The sequence below is a fragment of the Psilocybe cubensis genome, chromosome 13, assembly GCF_017499595.1.
Source record: "Psilocybe cubensis strain MGC-MH-2018 chromosome 13, whole genome shotgun sequence".
Classification (NCBI taxonomy): domain Eukaryota; kingdom Fungi; phylum Basidiomycota; class Agaricomycetes; order Agaricales; family Agrocybaceae; genus Psilocybe; species Psilocybe cubensis.
This window is the reverse complement of record NC_063011.1, coordinates 1,168,035-1,193,989: the sequence shown is the minus strand read 5'-3', so window position 1 is coordinate 1,193,989 and position 25,955 is coordinate 1,168,035. Positions and strand designations below refer to the sequence as shown.

General features: G+C 45.4%; 8 protein-coding genes across 8 annotated transcripts; 4 read left to right on the top strand and 4 right to left on the bottom strand.

Moving 5' to 3' along the window:
- Positions 1-1,253: 1,253 nt before the first annotated feature.
- Positions 1,254-5,185, bottom strand: JR316_0013108 (Cytochrome P450 monooxygenase COX2; the record flags this gene model as incomplete). The annotated part of the gene is made up of 12 exons (XM_047898721.1): positions 1,254-1,397; positions 1,455-1,719; positions 3,113-3,225; positions 3,290-3,321; positions 3,364-3,530; positions 3,650-3,900; positions 3,952-3,965; positions 4,025-4,142; positions 4,217-4,481; positions 4,553-4,744; positions 4,797-4,932; positions 4,987-5,185. 12 exons carry the CDS (start codon positions 5,183-5,185, stop codon positions 1,254-1,256), a joined length of 1,896 nt encoding a protein of 631 aa, XP_047742269.1.
- Positions 5,186-8,062: 2,877 nt separating this feature from the next.
- JR316_0013107 (Cytochrome b-245 heavy chain) lies at positions 8,063-10,221 on the top strand (the record flags this gene model as incomplete). Its single annotated transcript, XM_047898720.1, has 7 exons — positions 8,063-8,420; positions 8,478-8,974; positions 9,030-9,250; positions 9,302-9,589; positions 9,646-9,865; positions 9,919-10,047; positions 10,105-10,221. 7 exons carry the CDS (start codon positions 8,063-8,065, stop codon positions 10,219-10,221), a joined length of 1,830 nt encoding a protein of 609 aa, XP_047742268.1.
- A 940-nt stretch (positions 10,222-11,161) lies between these two features.
- Positions 11,162-12,503, bottom strand: JR316_0013106 (Esterase LipU; the record flags this gene model as incomplete). The annotated part of the gene is made up of 3 exons (XM_047898719.1): positions 11,162-11,923; positions 11,985-11,995; positions 12,056-12,503. 3 exons carry the CDS (start codon positions 12,501-12,503, stop codon positions 11,162-11,164), a joined length of 1,221 nt encoding a protein of 406 aa, XP_047742267.1.
- Positions 12,504-13,817: 1,314 nt separating this feature from the next.
- Positions 13,818-14,651, top strand: JR316_0013105 (uncharacterized protein; the record flags this gene model as incomplete). Its single annotated transcript, XM_047898718.1, has 3 exons — positions 13,818-13,895; positions 13,947-14,306; positions 14,358-14,651. The coding sequence occupies 3 exons, from the start codon at positions 13,818-13,820 to the stop codon at positions 14,649-14,651; spliced, it is 732 nt and encodes a 243-aa protein (XP_047742266.1).
- A 979-nt stretch (positions 14,652-15,630) lies between these two features.
- On the top strand, positions 15,631-17,312 carry JR316_0013104 (Exoglucanase; the record flags this gene model as incomplete). The annotated part of the gene is made up of 3 exons (XM_047898717.1): positions 15,631-16,248; positions 16,301-17,160; positions 17,225-17,312. 3 exons carry the CDS (start codon positions 15,631-15,633, stop codon positions 17,310-17,312), a joined length of 1,566 nt encoding a protein of 521 aa, XP_047742265.1.
- Positions 17,313-17,624: 312 nt separating this feature from the next.
- JR316_0013103 (uncharacterized protein) lies at positions 17,625-20,892 on the bottom strand (the record flags this gene model as incomplete). The annotated part of the gene is made up of 2 exons (XM_047898716.1): positions 17,625-20,615; positions 20,665-20,892. 2 exons carry the CDS (start codon positions 20,890-20,892, stop codon positions 17,625-17,627), a joined length of 3,219 nt encoding a protein of 1,072 aa, XP_047742264.1.
- A 911-nt stretch (positions 20,893-21,803) lies between these two features.
- Positions 21,804-22,525, top strand: JR316_0013102 (Protein OPI10-like protein; the record flags this gene model as incomplete). The annotated part of the gene is made up of 3 exons (XM_047898715.1): positions 21,804-21,933; positions 21,992-22,064; positions 22,114-22,525. The coding sequence occupies 3 exons, from the start codon at positions 21,804-21,806 to the stop codon at positions 22,523-22,525; spliced, it is 615 nt and encodes a 204-aa protein (XP_047742263.1).
- A 596-nt stretch (positions 22,526-23,121) lies between these two features.
- JR316_0013101 (Cytochrome P450 monooxygenase 58) lies at positions 23,122-25,590 on the bottom strand (the record flags this gene model as incomplete). The annotated part of the gene is made up of 15 exons (XM_047898714.1): positions 23,122-23,264; positions 23,347-23,562; positions 23,619-23,638; positions 23,697-23,735; positions 23,800-23,868; positions 23,930-24,068; positions 24,133-24,160; positions 24,216-24,434; positions 24,489-24,559; positions 24,710-24,804; positions 24,858-24,982; positions 25,033-25,105; positions 25,163-25,244; positions 25,308-25,349; positions 25,401-25,590. 15 exons carry the CDS (start codon positions 25,588-25,590, stop codon positions 23,122-23,124), a joined length of 1,551 nt encoding a protein of 516 aa, XP_047742262.1.
- Between the last annotated feature and the right edge of the window lie 365 nt (positions 25,591-25,955).

The window sequence follows — 25,955 nt, the reverse complement described above, 5'->3', positions numbered from 1 at the left end:
TTTGAGAGCGCGAGGTAGATACGCAGGGCTCTGGGTTGGTTGAGTATTAAGAACTTGAATTGAAATCAAATTGCTTTTTGAAAGTGTTGATGGTTTTTACGGTCACATTCTCACAGTCACATGATCTCTAATAAACAAAAAGAACTTCAATTTTTTTAGCTTGACATCCGCTCTTGCGCCATCTGAGGTCTTTTGTCAATAAAAACCTATGATTTCTGAGTTAAATACCTTGAGCAAGGCTTAATTAACTCTCAGGCTTCCAAAATTACTCGCAGTATCTCGGCGGAACGAGGGTGAAAATCGCACTTAAATTCTTGCTTGCGACTTGGTATGGCACGAGAAATGAAAATCATAATCACGAAAGAGTGATAACTTGAGCAGGATTAAGTTTACTCACCACAGAATTCCTGTAGTCTCAAACTCGTCGTTTACTTTGATATCATTCCCTTCCCTGTCTTTCGCCTTCGTTATGTTGAACGCGTAAAGTATGGAAGCCATCATTAGCCAGGCCTTGTGGCATATAATGTTAAGAAATTGGGATAGGGTCACCACAGTCTAGAGGAGGATTCACCGTATTGCTGGCCATAGGTTTGCCCACACATGATCTGTAATTATAATGTGAGGCGATGTAAACTTAAGCAAAAAAATTTGCTTTCCTGCGTCCAAATCCATACCCCAGTGTCCTTTTTCCATCCAAGTCTCCATTGGCGTTAAAGTGCCGCTCGGGGTTGAATCGATACGGCTCGCTGTAGATCCTTTCGCTGTGCGACATTGCCCTGTGGCTTATGTTATGATTGCATAGCATTAGTAAAATGAGTTCTGCTGACCATATGTTTGTAAGCACGGTCGTTCCTAAAACCCCAATATGAGCTCAAGGCGTTGTGTATCGGAAAGACGGATAATTGCTTGCCTTTGGGGATATAGTATCCATTATAATAATCATCCTCAGCGGTGATTCGAGGTAATCCAATGGGAAGGGGTGGATATAGTCGTAATACCTCTCTATATATGGCTTCGACGTATGGCAAAGACTTACGATCAGCCAAAGTAGGTAGGCGATTTGATCCTATTACTTTGTCAATTTCGTCGTGGGCTCTTTTCTGAACGTCGGGATGTAAAATCATCAAATATACGAATGTGTAGGTGATGGATCCCATCTAGTAAAACTGTGTTAAGTATGCCAAACAAAAATAAAACAAGTACATTCGCTTGCCGTATCGGATCCCGCTATCAGGGAGCAGTGTGAGCACAGGTCAACCGTTGTTCAATAGATGAATACCTCCGTAGGCGGTATAGGCGGTGTTTCTAACTGCGACTTCCTCTTCTTCAGATGCCCCATATGCAAGTTTTTTCTCGTAGAAATTTGCTACTAGAGATGGTGAAAAGGTACCTTCATCCTGGTAAACTGCTATTCAATGTTCCACACATTAGATTGCAGTGTAAATCTTACTCACTAATGTTTTCTTCACATAGTCAATTGGGATTCTCCATATTTCCTCGTTCAGAGCTCTTGATTTAGCGGCAAGTTTTCTGGAATAAGCACCCGGAAACCACTTGGGAATGTGGCGGAGTACTGGAATATCGTTAATCATGCTACCTCCAGGAACGACCAGCTGAGACGTAAGCCTAAGCGCTTCATCCGCCAGAACAATGCATGGATCATCAACGGATTTAGCCTCGTATCCGTACATTGCTGACAGGGTGACAGAAGTTGACAACCTGGAAATAATACTAGGATTGAGCAAGATTAGAAGAAAAGAAATGGAAAGACATTACAATTTATTATGGTCATGAAATCTCTCAGGGCTATTGAGAATGTTATGGAGTAGATCCCGCACTTTCTTTGCTTGAACTGGCTCGTACTGTAGCACAGCGTGGACATTGAAATTTTGGTGGCTGACCCGCCGATGATTTCTCCATTTTTCACCGTACGGCATCAAACCGATGTTTATCTCTGTTCCAATCCTGTAATCCGCACCAAATTTTTAACCTATGACAACCGTAAATCATCTAATAAGAGGCATCTTACAGATCAAGAATAGGTAAGGCTGGTTTGTCAGAGTAAATCCTAGCCCTCTCTGGTCGCTCAAACAGTGCAATTGCATCATCCAGACCATTGACTATGAGGATGTGGTTCCCCAGAACTTCTGCGTGGAGCAAAGGGCCTATAACCAGGTCAGGTTACATATAGTGGAACAGAATTAGACACACTGTTATATCGCTTTTCCCACTTCACATATTCCATTGGGGAATCAACGGACGGTAAATCGAACATATTGCCAATGAGAAACTTTGGCCGAGGTCCAGGAGGGTAGGGTGGTCTGTTTTTTATATTAATAATAAAGGCTTTCAGTAATCTCATGGTGGCCCATGATATCACAATGGCAATGACAAGCGCGAAGGATTGACTGGAGAAACCGGACATGTTCGTAGTAAGAGGTGATTAAAGTTCAAGAACAGCATCATGCATTAAAGCCCACAGCCAGGTATTTATGAAGAGATAAGAGCCATCTGACCACTTCTCACCCTTAACTGGGAGCAGGGAAATCTTACGTTTCGATCCTTTTGGAAGGAAAGAGAAGCACCATCATTTCAACCGATTCGGAGTGACGTGGTGTGAGAGTCTTGTCAAAATTCTAGGTAATTCTTCCATATTCGCTTGAAGCAAAAACTTGAAGTCTAAAGGCGGTTGGCTTTGGCATTGCCCTTGGTTCCCCTTGAATTATCTTTGGATTCTAGCATTCTATTATAAGGCTACCTCCACCATATTGCAAGCTGGCAGGTCTAACAAGGTTTAGACAGCATTCACCTTGTTGTACATCCGGAAATCTATAGGGTGACTTAAGGACGGCACATTTTTTAAAATTCCTATCTTCGGCTAGTATGCCCGGCGTCATCAAAGCGAATGTCGAGCAAAGGCAGTACACGCCATAATATCGTTAGGTATGCTACTCAAATCCCAGAAAGTCTTACTAAAATTCTGCAAGCAATTTGCTAAGTTTCGACTCAGATGAGCGGGGAATAATAGAGCATTTAAAAGGTTTCTTATGACTTTAGCGCCGAAATGAGCAATATGCAAACACTAAGTAAAAATGGAGATAACTTGACGTACAGGAGTAGCCCATCATTCTCAAAATCGTCGTCGATCTCAACCACGTTTCCGTTGTGGTCGGTTGATTTGGCAATGTTGAAAGCCGCAAGTATCGACACCATCATTAGCCAAACCTAATAAACCGATACCAATGATTAGACACAGAAATCAATTACTCGATCTTGACTTAGAGCTCACAGAAGAACTAGCCACTGGCTTTCCAACACACGCTCTAGAAGAAGCAAATAATCATCAGAGAATTCTTAGGTGACATAGGGAAATAGTAAAGTGAGCTTGCCTGCGACCAAATCCGTATGCAAGTACTTTTTCCTTTATCAATCTACCGTCTTCATCAAAATACCTCTCAGGCTTGAATACATCAGGATAGTGATGGGTTTCGTTGTTATAATTCATTGCCCTAAAAAAAGGAGTTTGGATACTGTGATTCATTCAGTTGATTTGCAGCTTACCATATATTAGCAAAGACGGTAGTCCCTAATAATCGAGATCGAGATTTCTAGGTCATCATTGTCCGGCGCATTATAGATGGGTCGTTACTTGCCTTTGGGAATAAAATAGCCTTTATAATAGTCATCCTGTGAGGTAGTATGTGGCATACCAAGAGGCAGTGGGGCCCACATCCGTAGTACCTCTTGGTATATAGCTTCGATGTATGGAAGCACCTCCCGATCTGCAAATTCTGGAAGGCGATGTGAGCCAACCACCTTGTCAATCTCGGCCTGCGCTTTTCTCTGGATGTCGGGATTAATGGCCATGCAATAAATAAATGTTATTGTAATTGAAGTTGTCTAGAATATGGTTGTAAGTAATCAAATCTAAAGGTTCATACAATGGCTTACCGTATCAGAGGCACCTGAAATGCACATCCCAAAGGTTCAGAAAGTTGAAGGTTTCAAACCAAAGCAGACATACCCCCGTATACCGTGTATGCAACATTTTTTATTAAGTCTTCCTCTGCTTGAGTAGCTCCAAATGAATATTTTTTGTCATAAAACCTTGTTACCAGCGAAGGTACAACCGTTCCTGATTTCTGCCATTATTGTAACCAAGTTTCAGCACCGGTAATAAGTGATCTAAGAAGAAGAAAAAGGTGATAACACTCACAAAACTTTCTTTGACATGATCCAGCGTAATTTTTAAGACTTCTTGGGTCATATAGTTCACCTTGGCTGCGACCTTCCTCGAAGGAAGCAGAGGACACCACTCAGGAATGTGTCGAAGGATAGGAACCAGATCGATCAAGCTCCCACCAGGCACTAAGAGCGTCTGCCCAAGCTGGAGCGCATCATCTGCCAATTTCACACACGGATCCTCGATTGACTCAACGTCATGTCCGTACATTGCAGATATCGAGAGAGATACAGAGAAGCTGATAATTATCTATAGTCAATAATACTGATAGAAAGGCCAATGACAAGTAGAGTTAAAATTGACTCTTACAGCTTACTGTGATCTTTGAACTGTTCGGGCTTTTCAAGAAGATTTAGGAGTAGATTGCGAACTTTTTTTGCTTGAACTGGTTGGTATTGCCGTGCTGCCTGAACGTTGAAATTTTGATGGCAAATCTTCCTGTGCTGCCTCCATTCCTCTCCATAAGGCATGATAGAAAGGTTTATAGAATCCCAGCCTATCCTATAAATAAGATTAATAACAACAAAAAAGCATGCAATTAATCAAGAGTTACAGCTTCAAGATAGGTTTTTGAGGCTTGTCAGCGTAGATCTTGGCGCGTTCAGGCCGATCGAAAAGTGCATTGGCGTCATCCAAGCTATTGATTACAAGTACATGGGTCCCTAGAGCCTCTGCATGAAGTAAAGGGCCTGACTGGAGTCAGCAACTATATTCTCGTTCTTGCCAGATACCAAAAGGCCCACTATTATATGTCTTTTCCCACTCCAAATACACCTTCGCGGCATGTTGCGCCGGGAAGTCGAGCATATTACCAATGAGAGGCATTGGCTTGGGTCCAGGTGGGTAAGGGTGTCTTTTCCTGTAGATTGTCTCCAACAGCTTCCTCTTAGCCCATGATATTAAGAGAGTGGCAACAGCAAGAGTCAAGGCGGAGACCGCCATGGAGAGAATGAAAACAAAGTCAACAGTTTTTCATCATTCCAGTACTTATAATCAAATGGCCGCCAGACACAGTAGATTAGAAAGGTTTCTCACCTTTGAAGACATCTAAGTCAAAAAATCCCATCGGCAGGATAGCGAAGCGGGGTACACATGACCTGGAAAATTGAAGACTATAGATAAGCCGGCTCTTGTACGTATTCACCCATTGACAGGAAAAGTGAGAATGAATTAGAGACAATTCGGGTCCCTTGAAGTGAATGGGACGAGCACCCTGAGTATCGACTTGGCAATCCTTGAAGTTCAAAGCTCAAAAGAGATGAGAGTTAAAAACTTTCAAGTGATATTTTCTACGGATCACAAGTCCATATTTCAACAGACGTTCCGAGAACGCTATACTGGAGAGACATGGAGAGGTTCAGGGACTCGGGACCGTTACTGTCGTATCTGAAGACTTCGTGCTCACGAATGTCATACGCCACCCACCGTGACGTGCTGCAATAATGGAAACAATGGATGGTTAGGCAGGGTGGCGCACGCAATGTTCCAAGTTAGGAGATAGGATGACGACGAAGGAGATTCGGAAAAATCACAATCAGCCGCGAGTGTTGCCAAAGATTGGGAACATGATCATACTCGTGAATTGAGACCTAGTGATGCTACGCAATATGAACACGGCGCAGAGTTATTTGATCATCAACCAACGGAATATTCTGGTGATCTGTGAAGTGATCGATGACCTCGAGAATGCTGCAAGAGCTGTGCAGTAGAACTATGTACTATGAAAAAGCAAGGGGAAGTCAGACCGCAAATGTTGGAATGGGGATGGAGGCCAGAGAGGGTTGCCACTTCTTCGAGGTTGCAGCGGGCAAGAGATAGAGCAATATAGGACGAATCGTGGTCACGGACACCATGCTTTCTTCCAAGTAGCACAAACACATCTGATAAAGAAGAGCCTTCTGATCACGGTTTCGGAAAAGCGGTTGTGTGCATAACTCACCCCGAAACTTGGCTTACTTTACTTGATCGATTTACAGAGTGTACTTTTCTCTAATGCAGATACCGTCATTTGCCAGTCCCGTAGCGCCTCTGTCCAAGTCGAATACCTTTTATGCTGCGCTTGGACGTCGCGGCTGGTAACCTGGGTTCGATTTATGTCATAGTCTTGGAGATAGTCCCCTACCAATGTGATGTGGCGGTCGATAGGTAGTCTAGGCCAACGAAGTGTTTTTATGATGAATAACGTGATGTTGAGGCCCGCCATAATTTTAGAGTTTGTACCCCCAAGGCTTTATTGCTGATATTACGGACTAGTAGATCAAGCAGGGAAGACCTGGGGAGTCGCTGAAGAACGCATAAGTTTCGTATCGGCGAGTGGAATTAGGGTTGTAGCTTTTCAGTTAACTGCTGTCCTGGAGACGGATATCAAGTCTCCAATGCCAACTGCAAATTGAGCGTCCGGTGTGTGTATGGTTGGGCTGCCCTGCCGTGCTTTTTTTTGAACGTTTATTGTGAATCGGACTTGTTGCTTTGAGAACCGAGTCTGGACTCGACAAAAGAAATGAAGATATCAAGCCACGTGGGTGTTGGTCAATGCACTGGGCAAAGATGCGCCTCCTATTTAAAACATAAAGAGCCGTTTCGTCAATTACTACGTTCTTAGGAACTCTCATAAGAAAACGTTGCTATCAACACCTACCAGCCGTTCCGAAAACAACCAAACAGTCAAGAAATAGACCGTCATTGCTCCAAATTAAGAACGTGTATTTTGAGCGTCGGCAGGGTTGAATAGACCTGGCTGGAACCAAGTTCAGTGACTGGGAGTGCATCCTATGCGCGCCGTTCTGAATCTTTGATGCTCTAAATATGCCGCTTTGGGGCTCAGGTTTTTTTAAAGTTGCCTTCATAAATTTAACATCGGCTTCGCACATCCAACCCATGCATGGGGCGATTTCGAGTGCTACAGCGATTGTCAAATATTTATAACGCTTGAATGCGGTGAAGATGACGGTGAAACGAAAAGATGGCGAAGAGCCAATCAAGGGATCATTCGGCATATGGGTCGAAAGGCGACACGCCCATCATTGTCATCGTACTGAGCTTTTGAAGCATGCGATGGCCGGCAAGCTATTCTTGATTTCGGCCATCTGCCATTGTAGGTAGCGTTGGACTGGGATTCATGGCGGATGTGCTTTGTAGAAGCAAGTAGCAAGCTTTGGGTAGTTGCTGAACAACGAATATGCATGCGCAGTTATGAACACGCCGGACAAAAATGCTGACCAGTTAGCCTGGGTGTTGTCCTGACCAGTGACGTGACTAGTACCGTGACCGATTACATAGTGTCACAAATATGTTGTCACGCTAGTTCATTATTAGTAGGCTCGACAGTAAATGGCAAATTACTTGATTGTCTTGCGTTGAAACTCAGTGTGTAGTAAGAAGAAATACTAAACAATCAAGTAATATGTTATTTACTGTTGAGCCTACTAATAATGAATTAGCGTGACAATGTATGTGTGACACTATGTAGTTGGTCACGGTACTAGTCACGTCACTGGTCAGGACAACACCCAGGCTAACTGGTCAGCATTTTTGTCCGGCGTGGAAAGATCTGGTAGGAACATAAGCGTGGGTCTAGAATGAGAAGAAACAAGAAAAAGATGAGAGACCCGGTACTATGGTAACGCCCGTGGCCGGGCCCTGTCAAAATAGGACATTCACCATCATGTTGTTATGAAGTGGCAAGGATATACTATCCCTCTCACCAACACTACTCCGCCCCACCCCTGCCTTTTCATTTCTTCCTCTTCTTACCAGCTGGCCGGTACTTTAACACATTCCTTTTATCAAAGCGCAGGACGTCCTAGATCTTAGTAGAGTATGAACCGTTCCTCGGGACTCGACTTCTCCGATGGCAGGGTGCCCAACATGACCATCGAAAATCATCCCGACCTCTCAGATAAATCAGGAGCTGCTCATCTGCAGCGCAACAAGACGGAGAGACGGAGATTGCAGGGGCTTCAGAGGACTTTGACCTCTTCATCCCGTACCCAGGCCCCTGAAAAGCCCAAAAGCTTCTGGACCAAGTTCGATACATGGATGATCAATGAGGGAGGCCGCCAGCTCTTCTTTGGAGTTTGGATATTCCTCCATCTCCTCGTTGCTGTCTTTGGATTCGTCCATTATCAACTCAAAGACAACTTGGTGGGGGCCAGGGCAACTTTTGGGTTGACATTCGGTGCGTCCTCTTGAAGTCTGATCAGGATTGGCACACTTATCTTATCATCTAATGCAGCTACTGCTAGGACTGCTGCGCTCGTCCTTCACGTCGATGTTATCTTCATTCTTCTCCCCGTCTGCCGTAACTTCGTCTCTTTCCTCCGACGCACCCCCCTGAACGACTTCATCCCCTTTGACAAGAACATCACCTTGCACAAGGCAACCGCCTGGTCCATTGTTATTGGAAGTGCCGTCCACATTCTTGCGCACATGGTCAACTTCTACAAGCTGGCCATGATTGCGGGAACGAACACCTCGAGTCGCATTGTCGCCTTCCTCGGCGCCAACTTCCTCACTGGACCTGGTGTGACTGGCTGGATCATGACCGCTGCTCTCGGAATCATGGTCTGGTTTGCTAGAGAAAAAGTTCGCCGGGCCACATTCGAGCGTTTCTGGTACTCTCACCATCTCTTCATTGTGTTCTTCATCAACTGGCAACTCCACGGCATGTTCTGTATGATTCAACCCGACCGACCTCCTTATTGTTCATTCAACACCATTGGTGTCTTCTGGGTGAGCATTTAATCTATCTATTTCCGCATCTACAACTTTACTAACCGGTTCTCAGAGATACTGGCTTGTCGGTGGTGTTATCTGGATCGGAGAGCGCATTCTCCGCGAAATCCGCTCTCGCCATGTTACCTACATCTCCAAGGTTATCCAACACCCTTCCAACGTGATGGAGGTTCAGATCAAGAAGGAAAAGACTACAACCCGAGCTGGCCAGTACATCTTCCTCTCTTGCCCGGAGGTCTCCTACTTCCAGTGGCATCCCTTCACTCTCACCAGGTATTTTTTCCATGACAACCAAATATAAATTCGTTGACTGAGAATTTTCAGCGCACCTGAGGAAGACTACATCTCCGTTCACATCCGTGTCGCGGGAGACTTCACTACCGCTTTTGCCAAGGCTCTTGGTTGCGACTTCCCTCAGAAAGGAGACAAGGGTGGCAAGGGTGATACTCCAGCTGGTGGCAAGGTTGTCGGGACCAATGTCAACCCACCACTGAATCGCACCCTTCCCCGTGTCATGGTTGATGGTCCTTTCGGTAGTGCCAGTGAGGATTTCCTTAAATATGAGACTGTTCTGCTTGTCGGTGCGGGTATCGGTGTTACTCCTTTTGCTTCGTAAGTGTTGTCCATCACTTTTTCCATGTATTGGCTCTCAATTAAATTCGAATTAGCATCCTGAAGTCTATCTGGTACCGCATGAATAACCTGAACAACTCCAAGCCAACAAGATTGTCCAAGGTTTACTTCACTTGGGTTATTCGTGACTATGGCACTGCGGAGTGGTTCCATTCCCTTTTGCACGCCATCGAAGAGCAGGATACTCAAGGTAGAATCGAGATCAACATCTACCTCACTGCCAGGATTAAGGAAGACGAGATGAACAACATCATCGTGTGTTTCTTTTCTTTTCGAACTGATGAACCGTTTATTGACTCGCTATGCAGGTTCAAGATGTTGGCGCTGAAAAGGACGCCATTACCTCTCTCCGTGCGCCCACCCACTTCGGCAGACCCAATTGGGATCGTGTTTTCCCCTCAATTGTTGAGAAACATCCCGAGACCGACGTTGGAGTTGTGCGTATTTATATCTTTAAGCATAATCGTCGTTATTGTTAATTTCTATCTGTTCAGTTCTTCTGCGGTCCTCCTGCGCTCTCCAAGCTCCTTCACCAGAAATCAAACCAGTACTCAGACCCCAAGGGCACCAGGTTCTTCTTCGGAAAGGGTATGTTTCCGTCATCCGAGTAGCTCCACACATCAGTGCTGACTTTTTGTGCAGAGAATTTTTAAATGGAGAGTCATATATCATGCCAGATCTAGGAGTTGCCTCATACTTTGTATCTACCTTTCGTTCTATTATGAAGCTGTCTTTCACATCTTCGCTTCAAAACTCTGTCCCGGTCACAAATCGCGCACCCTGCTCTAACCGTCGAATTCCTCCGCATCCTTCCTCAGCTCTCCGTTCTGTCTTACGATTTCGTTATCATCAACACATGGCATGTACAAAATCTGGCGATTTCTCTCTCCCTCCCCCTCTCCGTCTCTCAAGATTTTTTGTTTGGAAATTGTTGTAAGGTTAATCGGTCATTTACCCTCGTTTATGGGCGCTCTTGCGCTCGTGCTTGGCACTTCCTATCGTAGTCCGTTGTCTACGTGCATGATTCGTTTTCATGTTCATGGAATTAATGTGTGTCGAGATTCATGCCATACTCGGACGCTGTCTTTTCTTTATGACTTGCATGTGGCATGTGCACTAATTATTCGCTCTTCGTTATTTACTTCAATGTCTAGCAGATATCTATTCATAAAGTTTTATTCAATTAGAAGACTTTGATGACGTTGGCAGTAAGATGTACACGGTGTGGTGTGAGGACGGCTGGTGTTATGTGTTGGTGGACTTGGTTTGCTCTGATTCGGACTCCGTCTGCCTTTTTCAGAAGTTGCTAGGAAGATATAGATACGTCAGTGTGCCTTGGTCAATGCTCCAGGCCACGGTAAAATGTTGGGATATTATTCTCTGTTTCTTTTGGTCGCTAACTTCCATCACATCATTTATCTATGTAATAGTCCGCAACATGGAAAAAGAGTGTATATAGATAAGCAAGAAACACAAGAGGCAAATTATTGATAAAAACACGTTGGACGGTATATTGACTCAGATACTGTGTTTTTCTGCGTAAGGCTGAACCTAGACTGTAGGCCAAATCTGCTCCTCCGCCCACTTTTTTATTTTCTTCAAGGTGTCAATTTTTTCAAATTCAAATAACGGAAACAGAAGGAAATCATGTGTGCCCTCTTTTGCCTCCAAAAACGTCACCTTTTCATGGCCCATGTCGTATGCGAGTCGGTTCGCCAGCGTCACCATCGAGTCGAGCGTCTGCTCAGCACCACCTGCTACGATGCAGGTTTTCGGTAGCCTAGCATGTTTTCCCGGTTTGTGACAAAGATGGATAGACCCTGGTGCTATCCACTCGTTTTGGTATACTTCGTCCTCTGAGATCTTGCCGAGGAGGGCTCGACAAGGGTATCCACTTCGAAGTACCTTGTCAACAAAATCGGTATCTTTGTTCTGTACCATTGAAGAGGATGATCCCGTTTGTGTGTTGGCCCAGTCTACAGTTGGAGAAAGCAGGAGAAGCCCCCCGGCATTCGGTAGGTCGGGATACTTGGCTGTTGAAATATACTGAGCAAGCCAGAAGGCTAGCAGGCCGCCTGCAGAATCACCGCTGATGATGATGTTTGATGGAAGAAACCCAATGTCGTGTATGAGATACCTGTACCCAGCGATTGCGTCTAGCAGGGCGGCAGGGAAAGGGTTGGCTTTTGCGAATGGGGTGGTAGATGACAGACGGTATTCTAGAGCAAATACTCTTGGCTCTCCTGGAATGAACTGCATCAAGCCTTCAAACATTGTTTTGCCTGGAATATTGGAAGGGTGACCAGTTCCTGACTGTAAATAAATAGTATAGTCAATAATAATCTCCGTAGGTTGGCCCAGAAGGACTAACAACAAATCCACCACCTTCAGGAAACAAATTTAAGTAACGAATGTCAGCAACTATATCACCATGAGTTTACTCACCGTGGAAGTGATATATAACCTTTTCATTTGGAAGTGCTCTCTGTCCAGCCTTCCCATATGGATCACGCTTTCCATACCAGTATCCAGATATCCTTGCTGGAGATACTTCATTCAGAAGCGCAGCATCCTTGATTTCTCCAGTGACAAACTCGGGCGCCCCGTCAACCCAAACGAAGCCATACTCCACTGCCTCTTCTATTTCTTTCTGCGTCATCTGCTCTACTGGGCGCACACTGCCAATCAGAGTAGGGGATGTGTTGTATAGAACATCGATGAACGCGCGAAAAGCAAATATTACGAGCGAGCGCCCAATTGACCAGGTTCGACGTGGACGGGCGCCGGGATATATATATATAATGGCGTAGAACGGGAGTTGGAATAGAAGAACTGCTGTTCGTGTTGCGAGATATAGGGCTTTCCAAGGCTGGTTTCGATATGCGAATGTCATGATGGGAGTCTGGGGGAAGGTTTGTGTTGCGGCTGTAATATTTAAATAAGGTTGATGCATGATGGGGTCACGAACTAAAATTAGAGGAACTCCGAGGGCAATAGAAACGAGATTTCATTTTTTCTTGAAGAGACCGTATGAATCAGATTTGACGAACCTAGTGATGGATGACATTCTTCGAGGTAGTTTTTTAACGCCCGCTATGTCCCAAGCATCGTGAGTTTATCGATGAAAGAGGGAGTACCCCATTCAATGTAAATGCATATTTCAGTAGATCACATCATCATACAGCAGGTATTGAGTTGCATCATTGCCGGTGTATAATAGATTGACCCCAAAGCTGTAAGAGACCGCCTGGCTTGTAGCTTTGAGCAAACACTAGGCTCAAAGATCCCCAGGGTTCGTCCCGCCATCATTCAGAGTTCCGTTGGTGACAAAGCAGTCCGAAGGTTGAAACTGGGGAGAGCTACTAGTAAATGGCGAGAGAAACTGAACTGCATGCTTGGCGTCGATGACTATGTGTATAATACCAAGCCGGAAAGCCGACACGGCGGTTTCCGATATTCACACGGTGATATTTTTTTCATTCTTTGCGTGTCCCTCCTCAACTTGCTCTTGAACTTCGACATGCAGTTTCCTTTTACCAATTGACTTTAACCTTTTCTTTCTCAAGGACTTCTACAACATCTCTTCCATTCGATGTATTCATCGTGAATTGAAGGGGCTGACGATCTGGCTGGATTGAGAACATATCGGAAGTCATGACTTGGTAAACCCAATTTTTCGAAATGTGTTTTGTTACATCTGAGGTGCGTACAATATATTACTCTCACTCTTTTATTATCTATTCTCATTTATAGTCTTTCTAGCTCGACATTTGTGTCTTTGTGAAGCGTGTATTTTACCTGTATTTTTTTCATTGGACGTTAGTTGGGAACATACCTTCCATGCCTCTATATTCACTACATCATCTTGAAATAGTGGATGATGGTTAGGGGAAAGGGGGCAAAGATCGATCGTTTATGAATGTTGTTCGTCGCAGACCTTGTTGCAGCGAGGGGATACACGCTCAATTTTTGAGATATTCATAACACAATAGTACATCTTTTGGAAAAATATAACCAAGTCGAACATCGTTTTCTGTTCTTAATGCAAAAAAATTGACTTTTGAGTACGCAGTATTTCAGCCATTGTCGACTGCGCATTACTTGTTGAAAGGACGAAAAAACGAGGGTGAAATGACATCCCGCCGAAGTGTATGCTGACTAATCATATATCTTCGCGCTCGTTTCTCCAAAGTCGGTGAAAACCCTCATGGTTGACTCGTCGGCGTCACCACCAGCGCCAGAAAATACGAAAAGTAGGGTTCCTATATGGATTCCAGTATCTGCGGTAATTGTACTCTTATTTAAAATATATGTCATGCTGAATCGTTGATTGAAGTTCATTGGCACGAGTTTGGCTTTGGCCATTCCATTGTTCATGCTACGTAGGCAGCGCACAGGAAAACTCAATCGGTTACCTCTGAAAGGTTCGACGGCACCTCCGCCAAGAAGGGCGACAGGAACTGCTGCTGCTTTACCTGTGACAACAGCTCCCAGTCCGCAAAATACAACGGTTGTTCACGAAAGCATCAAGGAAGCTTTGAACGCCGACGGTCCATCCCTTTCATCAGCGCTTGCCCAGATGAACGCATCATCTGGCCTACTAGCGGCCAAAGCTTTTGCCATTGCCACGGGACTGGTCGCGGTAGGAGGTTTTGGGATGGTTTGGATGGTGAAAACGACACTCGGTGTGTCGGATGTACGTATCTTCTACTCCGTGCACTAATCCATGATGCTAAATGATTTTTAGGCGCGTGAATTCGGTCACAGAGCGAGAACCCTCATACGTTTGATTGCCCCGAGCTTAACCTCAAGGATACACCGAGCATCAGAAGAAGATGCTGCACGCGGAGACCCACCTTTGGAAGGTATGGAAGATTGGAAGTGGTCGGAAGCCGAGGGACGATTAAGCATTGCCTACGAAAAAGGAGGGTTTCCACTTTGGGCACAAATGGTGGTTCACGAACTTGAAGCTGAAGCCCGCGTTGAACGCATCAAGCGAGAGAAGGAGTCAGTAACAAAACAAGGTCGAGAAGTTTCCTAGAGCTGTCGTTCGTACTTCATAATGTTTAACTTCTTCTTTTACTCCTCTCTCACACTTACTTTCGCGGACCAGTGGTATCCATGTGGCATCGTTTTTCTCAGACCGCTAAACTCGATTGGATGGTCCATAAGCGAAATGTGAATTATTCCATGTAAAAATCGCCAACATCACAAGGCTCAACATTGGACTGGTGTAGTGCCAGCCCAGCTAGTAATTCCAACAATTTTCCGTCATTTTGATTATCGGCAACTATTGTGGACCCAATTACTGTGACTTCGCCTCGGGTATATTAAACGTTTATGCCTTACTGTGTTCAGTCAGACAGATACGATGTTGAAGCTGGATAGACCTTCATGCGCTCCCTTCCGTTTCCCAGTCTCAGTCCCAGCAACTATGCATGGCGGGAACTTCTCGCAATTCGAAGAGTTAAATGTTCAACACGACTCATTCTACATGAACCATGGAGTTTTTACCTTTATTTCTTTCAGCGCATATTCTTCGGTTAATGCCTGGGATCTACCACGGGAGAACACTCATGTGCGTTTTTGAAATAACTTAAGGTTCTTGGCTGCTATCACCATTAACTCCGTGACTTCAGAAGATCTCGGTTCACCCCAGTTCACCCCGCAAAGCAGGGCAAAACAACCGCGATCATTGTGGTCAATTGTGGTAGCTACCCTTGCGGATGTTTATGTTTGGCCAGGCGCTTAACGCCAAGGATGGGCGTCCAACCTTGGCAAGGTCATTGTGGTGGTGCAACAACTTTCCGAGAAGTATCCTAGCAGGCTCGGATCCCACTTTCATACGCGTACCAGTGTACTTGGCTTAAGCCACTCGATATTATGCTGCTTTGCAGGCAATTATCTGGAGTCGACACGGGTATTTTCCGCGTCCAGGGCTGTTATAAAAGCTGCAGAATTACAGGGAATTTATCATCCAATCCCTCAGCTACCCAGTTTCTGAGACACCTGCATCGGCAATGTTCCCTAAGGCTACTCTTCTCGCTCTCGCTCTCGGCTCCGTGGCTATTGCCCAGCAAGTCGGTACCTACACGGCCGAAGTCCACCCCAAGCTCCCTTTCCAACGTTGCACCAAGAACGGCGGTTGCGTGACCGAGACCAACGGTCAGGTCGTCCTCGATGCCAACTGGCGCTGGGTCCACGACAAAAACGGCTACACCAACTGCTACACCGGCAACTCCTGGAACGCCACGCTCTGCCCTGATGGCAAGACTTGTGCGGCCAACTGTGCTGTCGACGGTGCTGACTACCAAGGCACTTATGGTATCACTGTCAGCGGCAATGCGCTTACCTTGAAGTTCCTCACCAGCAGCGGCAGCAGCAAGAACATCGGCTCTCGCGTCTACCTCATGGCCAGCGACTCCAAATACGAGCTCTTCAAAGTTCTTAACCAGGAATTCACTTTCGACGTCGACACTTCCCAACTTCCCTGCGGTCTTAACGGCGCTCTTTACTTCTCAGAAATGGACGCCGACGGTGGTTTGGCCAGGCACCCTACCAACAAGGCTGGTGCCAAGTACGGAACCGGATACTGCGATTCACAGTGCCCCAAGGACATGAAATTCATCAACGGAGAGGTGACGTTTTTTTCTTCTATTTCTATTTTCATTTGCTAATTCAACCATTCAGGCTAATTCTGAGGGTTGGACTCCTTCTGAATCCGACCCGAACGCCGGAAACGGCAAGTACGGAACCTGCTGTAACGAGATGGACATCTGGGAGGCAAACTCCATTTCCACCGCCTACACACCCCACCCTTGTACTGTCGAAGGCCCTTATCGATGCTCCGGAGCTGAGTGCAACACTCCCACCGACCGCTATGGTGGTGTCTGCGACCCCGATGGCTGCGACTTCAACCCCTATCGCATGGGTGACAGGACTTTCTACGGCCCCGGCGCCACCATCGACACCAAGAAGAAGATGACCGTCGTCACCCAGTTCATCACCACGGACGGTACCGCCAACGGCAGGCTCAAGGAGATCCGCCGCCTCTACGTCCAGGACGGCAAGGTCTTCCAAAACTCCAAGGTCAACATCCCTGGACTGTCATCCTCCTACGACTCCATCACCGAGGAGTTCTGCACAGAGCAGAAGACCGTCTTCGGCGACTCTGACAGCTTCGAGGCCAAGGGTGGTATGGCCGGTATGGAGGCTGGTCTCCGCAATGGTATGGTCCTCGCCCTCAGTATCTGGGCTGACCACCACGCCAACATGCTCTGGCTCGACTCCACCTACCCCGTCGACTCGACTGCTCCCGGTGCCGCTCGTGGAAGCTGCCCAACCACTGGTGGCAAGCCCGCTGACCTTGAGAAGAACTCCCCTAACGCCCAGGTCATTTACTCCAACATCAAGATTGGCGATATTGGCTCGACCTACCAGGGCTCTGCTGGCACCACCCGTCCACCCGTCAGCACCACCACCACCGGCAACGTACCCATCAGCACCACCACCACCGCCAACCCAGCCCAACAGACCAAGTACGGACAATGGTAAGTGCCACTTTGTTTATGGAGCTCATAGACGAATCCTAACGCGATTTTTTTCTCAACCTAGCGGCGGCCAAGGCTGGAATGGACCCACCACATGTGTTCCTGGATCTACTTGCGTCTACAGCGGCCCATGGTACAGCCAGTGCTTGTAAATATTGATATTGTACGGTTTGCGAGTGATCTCGACAAAAGAAAATTGGCATAGGCCATGTATATCTACCTTTCATAGCGATGTAAAAAATATACATTACCACCAAACATTTCTTCTTCTTTGCCTCCCATTAAAGTTTTAAGTTTGCATCTCGGTCCCGATGAAGGTTATAGGCGCATATATCAGACTCCGTAGTGCCTCGGATGCCCAGGGACAGCCTGGGATTAGACTCTGGATACATACGTCACATGGATCTTCGTGCCAGTTTTGTCTACTCTTCGCCCAACTAAATGCCCGGTTAGTCTCCAGGCACTCATGGTTTGGGCATTGGAAAAGGTTCGGAATGAGCTAGGAAGCAAACAGGCAAACAAGAACAATCCGATGTTATGTCCGAAGTTTTCAACCAAGTAGGCCGACGCATAGGGCGCTCAAACTCGCTATCAATTAGAGCTGCGATGTTGGGAGCAAAGACGGAGAGACGTTTTCTGAGACTACCTAGGTGGATTGTTACAGCAGCACCTTCATCGTGTCGTCCAAATGAGCAATGTAGAAGACACGTTAAACGCAGAACTCGGGTAAGTTCGATATAGTAACCCTTCCTAGAACGGGTCGATTCTTCGAAAAACGATCTAGCATCCATCATAAGTTGAATAGATTTCGTGTAGTCTCCAGCCGTGGCGAGCCGTTCAGCTAGGTTGATTGAAGACATCGTTAATTGGTATCGGAAGTGTGAAAGCCGTACGAATGGGATTACATTGTGGAAGGAGACAAGTTTGTTCATCGACACTTCAGCATGAGAGAGTGACTCGTCATGCTGGCCCAGATCCGCAAAGCTTTCTGACAACCTGTGGTGAGCATATGAGAGATGAATGGCAATAATATCTGGCTCTAGAAAATCGGTATATGAGTGGCACAGTTCAATCGCTTCGTTGGCTACATCGATGCTTTGTCCAATATGGTTATTGAAATTTAGAACTGTTGCATGCATGTTAAGGCAGCCGATAAGGCTATCCACATCTAGTGATGTTGTGCGTCGAGCAAATGCTACGGACTCTTCGCTTACACTAAGGGCTTCGTCATAACGACCACTTTCCCAAAGTAAGTCAACGTGGAAGACTTTTAACGAAATGTAAACGGGGGCCAAAGAGAGGTTGACATGAAGGGCATCATTTGCCAACTGTACGGCTTTCAAGATGGTTTCCAATGCATCACGTCTGAGACCTTGAAAATCGAGGAAGAGTGCGTGTGTGCGCAAGCAGATGATGAGTCGTTCGATTGTACTAGGAGCTGTAATGTTGTATGATTCGATTGAGTTTATCGCCTTTTCCGTCCACTTCCTTGCCTCCTCAGTCCGACCATGCTCATGCAGCAGAAGCGCGTAGTCCCTCCAGCAAACGACCAAGCCCAATGGATCACCGTCTGGGTATATATGTGTCAGCTTTTCAAAAAGCTTCACAAGTGAAAGGCCACGCTTTGTTGCCTTCCATTTGTCATATGACGAGAACGCGGCGGCCATGTTGATATCCAAGCAATATAGATATTTGGATATAGCATCAGTTTCACCATGGATTAGAGACGGCAGGGACAGATATAGCGCAAGAGCGTCTTCCCCTGTATCCAAAGCTTCATCCGCATCGTGTGTACTAAGAAAAATGCTTGCCAACAATGTGGTGGTGTCCGCTAGAGCCTCCTTGTACATCTCGCGATCCTGTAAAACTAGAATCCGATATTGCCTCAGAGCCTCAAGAACCGCATCCTTTGCTTCTTTATGACGATCCGCAAGCTGAAAGTCGACAGCGAGTTCATAGTAAGTATTTGCCAGGACTTCACTTGGGACGTCGATAACAGAGAGATAAATTCGAATAGCTTCGTTGCGAGTTTTTATTGCTTCATCAAGTCGGCCTAATTTACGAAGACTCCAGCAATTCTGATGTAGGGCATTGGCACAAAGTACGTTATCATCGATTGACCTTGCCACGTTGACGGCCTGGCTCCACGTTTTTAATTCTTCGGTATGATTATCAACGGACCTATGTATCACAGCCTGAATATACAGCGAATGGTACAACGGCCTGGAATACACGATAAGGCCCTCATCGGCAAATCGTTGGTATATGGCGACAGCATCCCCAATATACCGAACAATATCGTCAACCTGAATGAATATACGAAGATCTGGGTGACATAGATGAATCAATATCTCGGCAATGTCGGCGTGGATAGAAATCGTGTTCGGTTGGCCACTGAAGTGAATCGACTGCAAGGCCTTCGTGTCTGCTTCAATGGCCTCCAAGAATCTTCCGTGATGGTGAAGGTTATGTGACAATTGGTGAAGGGCTTGTGAATATTCATATAAAATCTGAGTCATCGAACTTTCGTTGGAAACAATTTCCATTCCATTTGGTCGATCCAAAGTTCGCTGCAAATAACAGGATCCAGTACCAAAGAATAAGGAAAAACTAAGATCACGATGCTTTTCGTTGGTCGATTGAAAGAAATCTTCGATGACTCTGACCGCATTTTGACTCTCTAGTAGGGAAAGGGCATATTTTTGATCCACAGTGGCCATCTTCGACGACCTGACCAATGACCGAGAAAGGGAGGCAACGAGTTCGGGAGTAGGAGATTCCTTGACCAGCATTCGGGATATGTCGAGACATTCCACCATAGCAGCGTGTGCTTCTTTTGCATTATTTTGGGCCATATGATAATGCGTTACATTGTGAAGACAAAGAGCAAGATAAGGGCGATACGAGTCTCGGTTACTGTCCGTTAGAACACGAAATAATTTGATTGCCCAGATGCCAATAACTTCGGCTTCCTGGTACAATTCTAGATGGTAAAGTCCAATTGATAAGTTGAGTAAATTTTCCGCCCCTAACTGAAATGACGTTTCGCATGCAGGAAGGTTCTTTAGGAGACGGAATAAATCGATGGTCATGCTGATGATTTCGCGACGATAGGTTGGTTTCTTATTTGAATCCGGCTTAAAATGAAGAACGGGGCTAAATGGGCGTAGGTGGGAGTCTTCAGTGATTGTGAATATGGTGTGAGGTGTTAGAATGAATTTGAGTATCTGATCGATTTCATCCACTTCGTTGCGTAGATAACCATCGGCAACTTGTGTATCCCTTTTTCGTGGATCAAAATATGGGGATTGTCGGTTTGCCTCCATCCCAAAGTTTTGGTGGTGTTGTTGAAATTTTAGTATTCGAGTCTCGATCCTCATAGTTGTAGCATCAATTCTTTTTGCGACAGCTCGTATATTTTGAGTGGATGCCTCTACTCTAGCAGCAGCAAACATCTGGAATCAAGAGTTAGCATTGGTGTTACTGAAAGATATGACTACTTACCGTGAACTGTATATAGCACAGGCTAACCCGGCATTTAAGCTCCTTGATCTCGTTTTCAATGCTGTTCCGCCGTGTCCAATGCTTAAATGCTAGTTTAGCATTTTCCACGACTGTCCGTGAGGCAGTAACAGGTGTGATTGCGCGACATTTCGAATATATCGATTCAACCTCACTATAACAGTTATGAGATAAAACGAATACACCATTGACCAATTGACCAACAAACATGCCTCTTTAATGATAACACTGCTGTCCGGATAGAGGGTGAATTCTCCAACAGGTCGAGATGCTCATCATAAAAGCACTTCAATTGTTGCAGGGTGGAAATTATTTCCGAGGCAAGTATGCGGGCACCCTCTCTGTTCCGGCAGATCTAATGATAGTGAGATTCCAGCATCGTAAGATTAAGTAGTTTTAAAACCTTTTGAAAAGACTCTCGTACACCCAGCGCCAACTCTAATATGCTATTCAGAGTCGTGGCCAGTGATATAGCGGACACAGTGATTGACAATGGATCCATGGGTAATCTTCGTTTTTTGAAAGAGGGCCGCAAATTGCGCGTGGAATCACAATATAAGTTGCCAGAAATGAGCCAGCATTAAAAAAACGCCATAAGCTGTGCTCTGGGGAGAGGTAACTTTTATTTTTGCCAGTTGCTATCATTGGTCAGATAGCAACATTTGACTTGATAACTAGGAAACGTACCATTGACGTTGTACGCTGCACTGCCATAAGAAGACTTCAACACAACTTTTCCGTGCCATTATTGAAGCTTGCGAAGCTGCCAGCCATTTCTGATTGTGTTACGGTGTCATTCTTTGAGTAGAATTGCAAGGACCGCAGTCTATGGATTCAAATGAATTTGAATCTCTATAACCAGCAGAACAAAGTGGTTGAGGTGCAAGAGCATCCGATATTATTGATGGCACCGTTCTATCCATTTCTGGCACGTTCCCATACTTTCCCGAAACCTCTACAAATGGCACGACGCATAGAGAGTATAATACCTACTCGCCAACTACTTTTTGGATAACTTCACGGGTTTCACTACCTCCACAACAAAGTCACCGGTCAGACCGGCATAGTCAACTTCAAGAAGATATTTGGATAGGCGGCAACCGTGTTGATATCTCAGGACTATGTTCGGCTGTTGTGTCGCAGGCCGTCTGCTTCAGACAAATCTCATCCAGGTGGACGAGACCCATGCTTACTTTGAACTGCCAAACGCAAGCACTATCAATCATGTGTGTGTCTTTCTCTTAGGCACAGGTATGTTGCTTCTTTCGCCTCCATGGGACACACACTGATCAGTTTATAACTTCTAAAGTACCTTTCCCTGACGGTTTCGGGGCGGCGGTACATTTTTTCTGGCCAGGAAAGGGGTTCCAATTGCTGGGAGTGTGAGTGTCGATGTTGACGGCCTAATACTTAACATTGACCATCACTCAGGCTATCAAACGAAAAGCCATCTGCTATATTTCGTTTGAAAGGCACCTATTCTGGACCGAGTTCCTCGACCGCGCAAAATAAATTCTCTTCCTACTCCTCTGTAGGACCGGACATGCAGCAGGACGTGACTGCGATTCTGGGGCTGTCGATCGAGCCTATCTCTACCATCCAACAACAGCTGGAACAACTACCATCGGCCCTCGCCTCGACTAATGCCAGTCCCGCAAAAGACCCTACCATGCTGGCGGAACGTATTGTCAAACACCTTTTCAACTATATCTCTGGATTTGTATCTGGCGGACCCATGAGTCCCGATGTCGCCATTCCAATGAGCGTGATACAACGGTGGTACGAAATGTTCATCAGCAAAGTACGCGCAGGTGGTGTGGGCTTCCTTGAAAGAGGAGACTGATAAAGTGATTGTGGAATCAATCATGACGATTCTGCGTCAATACCTTGTTCACGACTTCACGACTTTCTTTCTCCTCATAAGCCTCATCAATTCGAATCCGCATTGTTGTCTTTCACACCACACTACAACAAAATCGCACACGCCCACATCTTACGCATTGCATGCCAGGTTTCAGCTTTCTCATTGTGCCAAATACCTTCTCGCTGTCTAATATTCTACCGCAATGTATGACTTAACTCTCTCCCGTGCGGGTACACCGTATAATATGCCGCAATAGGAGCCTGATGATATTGATGGTCTAATAACTACAAGTCTGGGAGAGGAAATGCCCCCTTTACCAATCGAAACTTTAATTACATTTGTTTACTGGTACTGTCCATGTATTAGGTGATGTTGGCGTCTAGCATCTGCCGTTAGACGCGGAATCAGTCTCTGACAAGTAACTTCACTATGACTCTTTCCTCTTGATTTCAGCTCGTCAGTATGAAAATAAAAGTATACATATACACTATTATCTACTATACACCGCTCGGAGACAATACATTCATTTGACAACTTTTCTCTTTCTTCTTTAGTTCAAATCCGAAAAGCCAAATTCAAGCCTGCCACTGGTCCAAATGTACTTTTGCCCCTTCCCATTCCGCTTCAATCAAAGCCTTAATTTTCGCGTTCCGTGGTATCAGTTGGCACTTAAAGCTAACGGGTCGCGAGTTGAATCCATTGGTATAATTGTTCACGTCTTTTAGCATGATGAAAAGTGTGTCGATTGAGCAGTCAGCACACAACCCATAGCTTTGTCATAGATAGCCCGATGAACATACCTGGAAAAATTTGTTGCCCGTGCTCGTCAACTGCAGGTTTGATATCGAACGCCCAAAGGATCCTCGAGATGTTGATAAACAGAGAGTTGAGTGCGAGGTGTATTCCCGGGCATGCGCGTCGTCCAAAGCCAAATGGAAGGTCAAAGTTTATCAAACGCGGGTTTGTACTTTTTAGAAAACGTTCCGGTTTGAAGGTATCAGGTTCCGGGAACATTTCTATCCAACGCAAGCATTTGAATAATAAAATGGGCAGGGCATAAAATCTCACCTACCGGGGTCTTTCATAATTCCACTGATCGTCAGTGAAAATTAACCGCCATGAACGAACAAAGTAAGGAAATGAGACGTACTACATGTTGGCATAAACGGTTGAACCCTTTGGAATAAACCTTCCACAGTGACGATAAACGTTGTCAAAGAATTATAAATATTAATGATGTGTTGTAAACTTACATTCCGTTATAAACATCGTCAGCAGTCACTGCATGTGGGCTTCCACCAAGGATTGCTACGGGGCGCCACCTGATCCACAGGCCAAGGATATAAGCACCCTAAATTAACACGATTGACAGTCGCTAATTACCTTAGAGTTTCTTTCACAAGGGCTTGGACATATTGTAAACTTCCCCTATCGTCATAATCTGGCATACGATCCTGACCGACTACAGCATCCAGCTCTGCCTGCGCCAATTTCTGAATTTCAGGCCAATGCAGCATTGCCACTAATTGTCTTTAAATTTAGCTATCTGCAGCAGCCAAAGTCGCTTAAATAAGGATTAGACTCACAAATAAATGATGTAGTGCTGCCGGATGTCTTTGACCACGAGAGTTGAGAAGAGCAGTGATGAGAAAAGATGATGTATACTTACCGTCTCGATTCCAGCTCCAAAAGGACTCGAAACTGCATACGCAAGGTCTATCTCTTCCATTCCAATCTGTTTGATGTTTGCTAAAGATTGAGAGGCGAGACAGTCCTGGGAAGTCCCATTTGCCATTCTCGTTTTAACATCATTTAGAAGGTGAGTCAGGAAACGTATATCTTCTTTCTTCCGCATTTCAGGTTCTCGACGAAACCATTGAAGAGATCTCTGTCGTAAGTTGCTTAGGCGTGAACCTGATGAATGCTTCAGCAAATGACTTACCGGAAGTTTTAAAAGCCAAGGCCATGATTCAACGAGGTATTTGCCAGGAATGCTATACCAGCTATAAGTCCCTACTCATGGCAGCAGAAAGATAGCTAACGTACTTGACACTAAGGAATATATCAAGCATATGAGCTATGTCTCAAATGATATACTTTACCTGATGAGATCTACATGGCAGGTTAGCAAGTTCATTGAGGTTAGGCGGATCGTAGTCCTACAGTCCATCGCGTCCATGTTCGCTTTTACAACCCATTCATCCACACTGTTTATTCGTTTTCCATAAGTGACAGAGACGGCAAGGCTAGCTGCAAATCTTTAAAGTGGGTCGAACCAAGAAAATTGTTTAATTTAAAGGTTAGCAAGTACCTTTGTATATGCCTTTCGTATTCTTCTGGAGCATCAAGAATCTGCTTCAGAAGCACTTTGGACTCCAATGATTGAATGTCGTTATACGATTCGGCCTGCCTAGAGTGAAACCCTGAGTGGAGAATCTAATAGAAAACGTATGAAAAAGTCGTCCCGGGATGTGCGCGATCCTGACCTTTCTCCATTTCCTCCAGGCGTCGTTATTTGGAAGCATCAGCCCTCGTCTGTTATCGGACAAAATTTCCCCGCTGAAGAAAAGAATTCATTGATGCCATAAATTAAGTTGTGATCCATTTCATCCTTACGCAACAACAAATCTTGGACGACTTGAGTAGATATCTGACCGTTTCTCAAGGAGATCCCAGGCCGGTTGAGCAGTACCGAGAACTGATATTAGTTCAAAACGGCACCGTCAGTATCATCTACACATACGCAGCGACTGGAGCGTACCGATGACAGGTGTCGATCCCAAAAATATGGAAGTCACAGGGCCTAAAAAGCTTGATTTAAGTAGAACGGTGCACGCAGTTTCCCAGTACGCACCGTACTCTGTATTCCACTCAGCAAACTTCTTCCATGGTTTTATGGCGGGAAGCTGATATTTGTTTCCTATGAAGGGAAGACCCAATGGGCCTGGAGGCATAATTTTGCGAAGTTGATACCATTTCATGATCCAGTAAAGTGCATACGCAGCCAGAAAGGCCGGAATCGGTGTGTTTAGAATTGCAATCATGAGATGATGGTGGTGAAGGAAGTGAGGAGCATTACATGCGTGGTCTTTTATTCAAGAAGCCAGAATTCTTCCTATAGTAACCTGTGAGTAAATTGTCTTATCAATTATGTGAATGAGGTTGAAAGTTGCGAGGCCTGTGAGTGCTGCACGGATATTAAGTATACCCGTCAACTTCTAGAGTATGCCTGCTCAGTATGAGAAATTGTCGTAACGGATAGTATTGTATGGTCAAGTGTTGCCGATACTATGATCTCATATACCGTTTTTCGTGGTGGCTTCTTCGTAACAGATTGGAAGCTACTTGAATTTTCGAGCTCTAAAAGCGACATGGTGGTGTAGTTAAAACAAGGAGTCGATCACATGGG